This window comes from Pleuronectes platessa, chromosome 2, assembly GCF_947347685.1.
Source record: "Pleuronectes platessa chromosome 2, fPlePla1.1, whole genome shotgun sequence".
Classification (NCBI taxonomy): domain Eukaryota; kingdom Metazoa; phylum Chordata; class Actinopteri; order Pleuronectiformes; family Pleuronectidae; genus Pleuronectes; species Pleuronectes platessa.
The window spans coordinates 3,960,466-3,970,465 of NC_070627.1; the positions used below are offsets into that span (position 1 = coordinate 3,960,466).

A 10,000-nucleotide genomic window follows, 5' to 3' on the forward strand; every position below is an offset into this window, starting at 1 on the left:
GTTCTTACCTGTAGGTGCTGGGCCTCATGTATTGGATGATTTCTCTGTAGCTTAGAGGATAATCCCACATCTGGACGTCTGTCAACTGACCATCAAATCCTGGAACATAGATCACAGGCTCTTGTCCCTGTGGAAGCTGAACAGACACACACACACAAACACACAGCAGGGAGATAATGTTAGAGACAGTGATGAAGATTTAAGATGATTAATACACAGCAGCAGATCCTCCACAGGATTCATCGCAAGCAAGTGGGTGTGTTGATAACGAAGAAACTAAATATCTCAGGATGAGAAACAGTGACGGACACGAAGAAGACAAAGAGTTTGACCCCCAGAGGTCATGTCTCACCCGATAGAGCAGTATCTTCCTGATGCTCATGTTTGATCCGCTGAACACCTGCCCTACTTTCTTCACACCGTCCACGGTGACACAGACTCTGGTCCATATGTCCGGGGAAGAACCTCCAGGCCAGAATTGAACGATGGTTCTGAAAGTTTGTGTGTAATAATACCCCCAGGACAGTGTGTAGAGAGAACTGTAACTGGCTAACCCAAGAGTCACAAAGTCTGAGCCGGATGGGAAGAGTTTGAGGAGTGGGGGGTTTCCTGTTGTCGAATAGTCAGTGAGGTAACGCAGACACACAGACAAACCTGCAGGATGCAAATGAGGGAGTGTTGATTTACAAATTCAAGTTAAAAGCACAATCTGTCATTCTATGTAACAAGGGGTCTCTGGAGGCATTGAATTCAATTGGATATCATAGAATATAAAAAAGAAACAGGTCCTTAAGTTTGAAACTTGGAATAATAACATCTGGAATAAGGTAAGTACAACACAACTCAACAAGATATAGGATATAATATATATATATATATATATCATCGATTTGATGGATTTAAGATTCATATTACACCTTTAAGTAAATACCACACGGACAACTCTGTCTGGTTTTGTACTTTGTCAGTCACCTGTAGTTGAAAACGGCGTGGTCCTAGGGGTGGTGGTGGTGGTCTTAGGGGTGGTGGTGGTGGTCTTAGGGGTGGTGGTGGTGGTTCTAGGGGTGGTGGTGGTGGTCCTAGGGGTGGTGGTGGTGGTCTTAGGGGTGGTGGTGGTGGTTCTAGGGGTGGTGGTGGTGGTCCTAGGGGTGGTGGTGGTGGTCTTAGGGGTGGTGGTGGTGGTCCTACGGGTGGTGGTGGTGGTCTTAGGGATGGTGGTGGTGGTCTTAGGGGTGATGGTGGTGATGGTCCTACGGGTGGTGGTGGTCTTAGTCCTAGGGCTGTTGGGGGTGTAGGAGGGGGGATAGAAGGTGATTCCTCCTCCATTAGAAGATAAGGTGAACATCTTCCCATCCAAATTTACTACAGGACGAGCTGGAGACATGAAGAGGAAGAAACATCAAAGATCTTTTTCTGCACATTCTATCGGTGGAAGTGTTGTAGAGTACACAGTAATATTATTATTCTCATGTATATTATATTTTTGTCAATAGCAAGAGATGGTAAAGCAATATAATATAATATATTTTATTATAGTATCAAAACCTTTGTGCGGGTGTGGGACACTGAAGGTTTGTACTTTTAATACAATGAATCAACCGGTTTGTCAAGCATAGTTTCAATGTTATCTGTGTGTGTGTGTGTGTGTGTGTTTGTGCATTTTTACTTCCTCCTGAGTGAGGAGAGAGTTATAGTTAGACATGAATTGATCATGGTTATGTTGTCCAGGAAGTTAATGTAAGTCTATATAATGTCCTCTAAACTCATGGGGACGTGTGTGTGTGTGTGTGTGTGTGTGTGTGTGTGTGTGTGTGTGTGTGTGTGTGTGTGTTTATACGTGCACCTGTTGTCCATGTAGTAGTGGTGGTTCTCGGTCTTGGAGTAAATGTTGTCACACCCGACACTGACATCATAACCATCACAATAGAAACAAAAGGTAGCTTCATCTTCATCTTCATCTTCATCCGCCTCCTCACTCAGCAGGGTCTTTGCAGTGAAGTGTGTGTGTCTGTCTGTGTGTCCCTGTCCCTCTGAACAGGCTGCACCCTCCTCTATCTCTTATTTCCTGCTTCAACTCTCGTTTCTGTGGAAAGAAACGAGATCCAGCTTCTGGTGTGTACGGAAGCCTTTTGCATTCACTTGAAAAAACTTTCACTGCCGCATATTCTGAGATAAGTTTCTGTTTTTCTGAATAATAATAAAATTTAAAAAAGGCTATTTTTTTCTGAGTTATGTTTTCTCCGGAAAAGGCGTCACCTCCATCCTGCCTGAAGCGCTCACCTGCATGGAGTCTGGGTGCTGCTGCATCAGCCTGAACCTGCAACTGTGCTCAATGATCTCAAGTGAAACGGTGTCAACACAGGTAAGGAAAGTTTTTGGTTACATGTTAGATGACAAATTCTGTGACGTCTTTTGACCACATGTAACAACAGAGAGCGATCGACAGTGACAGCAGCCGGTCTCCCTAGAGGCTCGATCCAGCTCGCTGTGTTCGATTCCCTGTTTATAAACCTATCTAGTCTTTTGATGAAGTTACATGGAACTGTTGCACTTGACAGTCTTTGTTTGGCAACTTTTCTTGTATTATTAGCGCCATGACGTATAGTATAGCGTCAGCCTATCCTTCTGTATAAATAACAGTGAACTACATAAGACTAACAAACGAAATATTTGAATTATGGAAAAAAATGAAAACTATATTTCCTTTATCAATCAAAATCCCCATAAAATTCATGATATGTACTATACATGTCGTGTTGTGCAGTATTTATAAAACGTTATCAGGGGAGAGCTGGGTAATGTGAGACACCCCCTGTATCTAGCCAACGGTAAACATTTGTGGTCATGTGACCATTATGTTTTCAAGCCCCTCCCATTCCCCCCTTGCCAAGAAGGAGAAGTTGGTGCTAGTGCTGTGGAAAGTATGTTTTTTCACAAAAATTAGTTTTTTGCATGTAAAAGTAAATTTTCTCGCTTTGAACTTAATCAGCTGTTGTGTCAAAACAAATTGATTCAGGTATAAAAACTTATATCATACATGTTGGTGAACTTCCAACATATAAAACCATGTGATTGATGCTAGCTGAAGATTAGCCTGAATTGCTAAGAGATGTTGTTTTTTCTAAACTGTTGGCTGTGGGGTAAAGTGAGACATGAAGCACAAGTTAAGTTTAGTCTTTAACATAATTTAGTGTTATATTACATTACATATGTTTTATTTTTAATGTCATAAACATTGTAGAAAAGCCATCATGCCAAGAAACTATAAACCAGGAAGACAACCTGGGGCCAAACACCCCTCGCAGAGATGGAGAGTGCAGCCGCTGAGGTCATGCAAGGAAAGAAGTCCTTAAGAAAAGCTGGAAGGGATAGAAATATTGATAAGACAACCCTCAAAAGATTCATAAAGAAAAAAGAGAAAGGGGAAGTAAAATCCCTAATGCATCTAAGAAATAAAAGAAGGGCCTCAAAGATGACAAGAAAAATAGAGTTAGGCTGGATAAATGATAAGAAACAGGTGAAAAAACGCAACTGGAGGAACCAGACTTCTTGATATTTCCAAAACAGCCACAAAGAAAGACATTCTGTCACATGCTAAGAGGCTATTTCTCCCAAATGAGAAATCGAGAAATGGAAAGTGGGAAGAGTTTAGTCACGATATTGTTGACTTTCAGGAAGCATACCTTGATGACACAGAAAACACCAGACAGTGAACAGCAAACACACACTGTGGAAGATGATGGGCAAAGTACCAACAAAATGTCAGCGTTTGTTTCTACTGCGGTGGAGAAACTGATCTCACATCTGTGTACAATATATCGGAACTCATTTTTTTGCCCTATGCAAGGTGACGCATTGTTTAGGTGTTTTCGATGGTACAGTCCCATTTGAGCCTAACCTTCCAATAGAAGAGGCACAACAAAAATCCAAGAGGATTCTCCCTACCCTGTCTAGTGCCCCTGAGCAAGGCACCTTACTCCCCCAACATCTGCTCCCCGTGCGCCGTACATGGTCGCTCACTGCTCTGTGTGTCCTGCACCAGATGGGTTAAAAGCAGAGGTTAAATTTTCCTACAATTGCATGAGTGTGCATGTGCATGTGTTTGGACAAATAAATGTATCTTAATCTTAATCTTAATAAACACTCACACCTAGAATTCAAGGATGAAGCCATGATAAGCTACTCTGTGAACTACAGCTTCATTGATGTAATTGGTGCAGATGTGGATGGTGAGTCCAGGGACGTATATGCTGCCTTCTGGACAGACTTTTTAGACTGTGCAGCAGAGTGTGCAGATGTGAGGGTTCCATCGCTGTCCCCATAATGCCAAGAAGAAGAAGAATGGAGATCTGTTGGTAGAATAATGGTCAAGGGATTGGAGGACCATGGATATTTCCCTTCTCGGCTCGCTCAAGCCTTTACAGCAGCAGTCACATTTGGTGAACATTCTGTCTCACCTGATTTCCTGTTTGACTCCCTGATGTTGTATCTTAGTCAGGATCTCTTGTCCACTGCTTTGCAAGAGGCTCTAGTTGGTGATGATGAAGATGAGTTCCTTGATCATAGGGATCGCATGGGAGTAAGAACAGTACCAACACAAGAAAACTGGAAAGCCATGCTTCTCCGAGTGGCCCACAAGAAAATAATCCAGCAACCGAAATACGCACTGGATAACATCGCAGCAGTCGCAGGTCCGACTCTCAGGAAGTTCTTCCTCAGTGTGCTGGAAATCCGGAAGATGTATGATGATCTTAAACCAACAACGTGAAAGGTGTTAAAGCTGATCCCGGCCTCTCCAACTACACAATCACAGAATCACAGTTTGTGGTTTTTACATCAGTACTTTAGGGGATTGGATGAAATAGGCCTCCGGGAAATGTTAAGATTTGTGACTGAGTCTGATGTCATCTGCGTTAAGGAAACTGAAGTCATGTCCACCTCGTTAGCATGGCGGCTAACTGCACATACATGTAGCCCAACTTTGGAGCTGCCGTCAACTTACAACAGCTATCCTGAGCTTCGAGCTGAAATGGAGACTCTACTGTCCAGTAACTCCTATACAATGGACATTGCAGAGGAGTGCCTCTGTCACTCACTCACATGTACACACTTTTCCCTTTCTTGTTACATTTTTGTCCGGTTGTAGCCTGATCAGAGCCGACAGTCAAGATCCAAACAGTGTGATTGTGAGACAGAGATAATGTGGGGACTATGTGGTGATTAGCTCAGGAGCTGTATTATGAGCTCACAATTAGCATTTTCTATTTTATCAAGACAGACATCACCTCACTTAAACTGTTTGTAACAAATGGTTGATGAACAGTATGTTCATGCTCTTGAAGGACTTTTACACCAAACAACAAATGTGCAAATCTGCTAAATAGTTTACTGCTGTTGTGTACTTTTTTCATCTTAATATACAGCTCAGTTCAGTTTTGTAGACAATATGAAAGTCTTTAAGTTAAGTGGTACGAAAGACATCATCCTCTAAACTTTTCCGATGTTGTTAACAGCAATTCTTTTGTGCATTTTGTTGTGTTAAGGTGTCCAAGGTTTTACACTGAAGTAGTTTTATTTTGGAAGTGTTGTTAATGAAAAATGTTGATGTTTAAAATGCCTGAACAGGCTGGGCTGTTCCATGTTACTACTTGAATTATTTTGAAAAGCTTTTCATTTATTTTATAGTGGTATTAACGACACTTTACAGAGCGTCTGTTGAACCCTGTGATTCTATAAAAAAGCTAGACCTATAAACAAATTGAGCCTTTTACAAAAGTCATGTTTTTCACACATTTTCTTATGTCAATGACAAAGAAACCATCTTTTTCAAATTGACTTTGATTTACGTTGTCTGTTATCAGTTTGAGTAGAATCTTTTGGGAAATGGTTCTCACACGGTTGCAATTTTTACTGAGAAATTATGATTGAATTGGAGCCTCTTGCTCATGTCAGCTGTTATTACTGGATGTGTTTGTTTGTTAATCTGTTGTAATATACATTAAGGAGTACCTCAAAAGTGTCCTACTTCTTATAAATACAAACACTGGTTTCTCTCTTGTTTTGTGATCAAACTAATTGTGCTTTCACTAAAGATAAGTTGAACTACCCATTGCCCCGAATGGTACTTGACTATTTATTGTAAGCATTTATTTGTTCTGAAACTGGTGGACCCTGTCTCACAGAGCAGAATTGCTGACTTTGGATAACTGCAATGGATAAAATCTTATATTATCCATCAAATTCCTTCACAGAGAATCTTTTAAGTAGACATTTCCCTGTTGCTTATTGTTGTGATCAGATGCTACTGCACGTTTTATACACTAGGTGGCAGCAGTTGTTAAATATGAGTAATTAAAGAAGCAGAAAAGATTAGAGTAAGAAAACACAAAGATGCTCATAGATGTTGCTTAGGGCATCTTGCACTAAAGCTACTTTGGGACTTAAACTAAGCCTCATCCTTCGAAACACAAACATAACAGTTATTGAGAAATGAAAAAAATGTAGGCATACTTTAATTAGTGTGGAAATTAGCCTTTATTTGTTGATGGTGTCATGGTAACCACACTGCAAATGAAAAAAATATTAAGATGACAGACCACATTTTATTACTCTCCTTTGATATTGATAAATGCTGATTATTGATTCATTCTGAGTTATTATTGGATGATTAAATGAGGAACAGAGGATGCAGCTTGCTCTCCATCTGCTTCTGTATGTTTCACTGAAACTCTCCTCCCTCTCTTTTCTTACTCTCCTCCACTTTGAAAACCCTCCTGCTCTTCTTCTCTCCCCTCAGGCCACGCCCCCTCCCCCTTTTGCTGATTGGCTGTTGCTCCTGCATCTGGTACGTGTCCTCCAACAGAGCGTTTCCACCGAGAGAGTAGCTGATGTCGGACCAAGTGAGGACAGAGCCACGGGACGGCCTAGAGACACAAACACAATATATTAGAACCTGAACAGTCATAAATCAATCATAAACTGAGACACACACACACACACACACACACACACGTGTTCTTACCTGTAGGTGCTGGGCCTCATGTATTGGATGATTTCTCTGTAGCTTAGAGGATAATCCCACATCTGGACGTCTGTCAACTGACCATCAAATCCTGGAACATAGATCACAGGATCGTTTCCCTGTGGAAGCTGAACACACACACACACACACACACACACACACACACACACAGCAGGGAGATAATGTTAGAGACAGTGATGAAGATTTAAGATGATTAATACACAGCAGCAGATGCTCCGCAGGATTCATCGTGAGCGAGTGGGTGAGTTGATGACGAAGAAAACAAATATCTCAGGATGAGAAACAGTGACGGACACGAAGAAGACAAAGAGTTTGACCCCCAGAGGTCATGTCTCACCTGATAGAGCAGAATCTTCCTGATGCTCATGTTTGATCCGCTGAACACCTGCCCTACATTCTTTGCATTGTCCACGGTGACACAGACTCTGGTCCATATGTCCTGGGAAAAACCTCCAGGCCAGAATTGAATGTTGGGTCTGAAAGTTTGTGTGTTATAATACCCCCAGTTCAGTGAGTAGAGAGAATTGTAACTGGTTCCAAGAGTCACAAAGTCTGAGCCGGATGGGAAGAGTTTGAGGAGTGGGGGGTTTCTTGTTTCCATATAGTCAGTGAGGTAACGCAGACACACAGACAAACCTGCAGGATGCAAATGAGGAAGTGTTGATTTACAAATTCAAGTTAAAAGCACAATCTGTCATTCTATGTAACAAGGGGTCTCTGGAGGCATTGAATTCAATTGGATATCATAGAATATAAAAAAGAAACAGGTCCTTAAGTTTGAAACTTGGAATAAGAACATCTGGAACAAGGTAAGTAAAACACATCTGAAAAAAATATAGCATATAATATAAATATCAGAGTTTTTAAGTTTCATATTACACCTTTAAGTAAATACCACATGGACAACTCTGACTGGTTTTGTACTTTGTCAGTCACCTGTAGTTGAAAACGGCGTGGTCCTAGGGGTGGTGGTGGTGGTCTTAGGGGTGGTGGTCTTAGGGGTGGTGGTGGTGGTCTTAGGGGTGGTGGTGGTGGTCTTATGGGTGGTGGTGGTGGCGTTATGGGTGGTGATGGTCCTACGGGTGTTGGGGGTGTAGGAGGAGGGATAGAAGGTGATTCCTCCTCCTTTAGAAGATAAGGTGAACATCTTCCCATCCAAATTTACTACAGGACGAGCTGGAGACATGAAGAGGAAGAAACATCAAAGATCTTTTTCTGCACATTCTATCGTTAGAAATGTTAGAGTACACAGTAACATTATTAGAGTTCTCATATATATTATATTTTTGTCATTGGCAATAGATGGTAAAGGAATATAATATAATATATTTTATTATAATATCAAAACCTTTGTGTAGGTATGGGACACTGAAAGTTTGTACTTTTATTACAATGAGTCAAGGTTCAATGTTATCTGTGTGTGTGTGTGTGTGTGTGTGTGTGTGTGTGTGTGTGTGTGTGTGTGTGTGTGTGTGTGTGTGTGTGTGTGTGTGTGTGTGTGTGTGTGTGTGTGTGTGTGTGTGTGTGTGTGTGTGTGTCGGGAGGGGGGGGGGGTGTATGTGTGGGTGTGTGTTTGTAGTCGTATGTTTTCGAGAAGTTGTTGTCACGTCCGGAGCTGAAATCATAACCATCACCATCGAACAAATCGAATCTTAATCTTCATCTTCATTCTCCTCCTCACTCAGCAAAGCCTCTCCAGTTAAGTGCGTTTGCGTGTGTGCGTTTGCGTGTGTGTGTGTGTGTACGTAGGTTTACCTGTTGTCCATGTAGTAGAGGTGGTTGTAGGTATTTGAATAAATGTTGTCACACCCGGCACTGACATCACAACGATCACAATAGAAACAAAAAGCAGCTTCATCTTCATCTTCATCCTCCTCCTCACTCAGCAAAGTCTCTGCAGTGAAGTATGTGTGTCTGTGTGTGTCTGTGTGTCACCGTCCCTCTGAACAGGCTGCACCCTCCTCTATCTCTTATTTCCTGCTGCAGCTGTTGACACTTCAGAGATCCAGCCTCTGGTGTGTACGGAAGCCTGTTACATTCACTTGAAAAACGTTCACTGTTGCACATTCCAAGATAAGTTCTGTTTTTCTGATTAAAAAAAAAGGCTATTTTTTTCTGAGTTATGTTTTCTCCGGAAAAGGCGTCACCTCCATCCTGCCTGAAGCGCTCACCTGCATGGAGTCTGGTGGCTGCTGCATCAGCCTGAACCTGCAACTGTGCTCAATGATCTCAATGGTCTCCCTAAAGGCACGATCCAGCTCGCTGTGTTCGAGCCCCTGTTTATAAACCTATGGGGGGGTACCCAAAAACTAGAAATAATGTGACTAAATTTGGGCATGCGTTGTACCTAAGATTTAAGGACCTGTTGAAGAACATCCCTTCGTTTACCATTCCATAAGCAGGTCAGAGAAAGTTCAGAGAAGGGAGGAAACTAACAGAACACATCTGGAATAGTATTTAAAAGTCTGAGCATATGGCGCCATAGATGTAAATGTCATTATGTTTTATAACTATGCTCAAAAGATCTCTAAGCTGAATATACAATACTGTATTATGAGCTCAGGGTTTGTTTTGTTTTTCACGATTAGCATTTTCTATTTTATCAAGACAGTCATCACCTCACTTAAACTGTTTGTAACAAATGGTTGATGAACAGTATGTTCATGCTCTTGATGACTACTACACCAAACAACAAATGTGCAAATTTGAAAAAAGGTTTACTGCTGTTGTGTACTTTTTTCCTCTTAATATACAGCTCAGTACAGTTTTGTAGACAATGTGATAGTCTTTAAGTTAAGTGGTACGAAAGACATCATCCTCTAAACTTTTCTGATGTTGTCAACAGGAAGTATTTTGTGCATTTTGTTGTGTTAAGGTGTCCAAGGTTTTACACTGAAGTAGAGTTGAATTATTTTGGAAGTGTTCTTATTGAAATATGTTGATGTTTAAAATGCCTGA

The 10,000-nt window shown here is 41.4% G+C and overlaps 2 protein-coding genes across 2 annotated transcripts in view; both read right to left on the bottom strand.

Moving 5' to 3' along the window:
• Nucleotides 1-2,074, bottom strand: part of LOC128461558 (uncharacterized) — a 3,997-nt gene extending 1,923 nt beyond the window's left edge. Inside the window, exons 1-2 of the mRNA XM_053446537.1 lie at nucleotides 1,844-2,074; nucleotides 973-1,374 (exon numbers count right to left, since the gene is read on the bottom strand). Coding sequence (XP_053302512.1) covers nucleotides 973-1,374; nucleotides 1,844-1,964 — 523 coding nt within the window. The 5' untranslated portion in view covers nucleotides 1,965-2,074. The remainder of the gene's footprint in view (nucleotides 1-972; nucleotides 1,375-1,843) is intronic.
• Nucleotides 2,075-6,510: 4,436 nt separating this feature from the next.
• Nucleotides 6,511-8,998, bottom strand: LOC128461583 (uncharacterized). Its single transcript, XM_053446574.1, has 5 exons — nucleotides 8,798-8,998; nucleotides 7,979-8,218; nucleotides 7,380-7,678; nucleotides 7,022-7,149; nucleotides 6,511-6,923 (listed from the first exon to the last, which is right to left on the bottom strand). Exons 1-5 carry the CDS (start codon nucleotides 8,910-8,912, stop codon nucleotides 6,719-6,721), a joined length of 987 nt encoding a protein of 328 aa, XP_053302549.1. The 5' UTR covers nucleotides 8,913-8,998; the 3' UTR covers nucleotides 6,511-6,718.
• Between the last annotated feature and the right edge of the window lie 1,002 nt (nucleotides 8,999-10,000).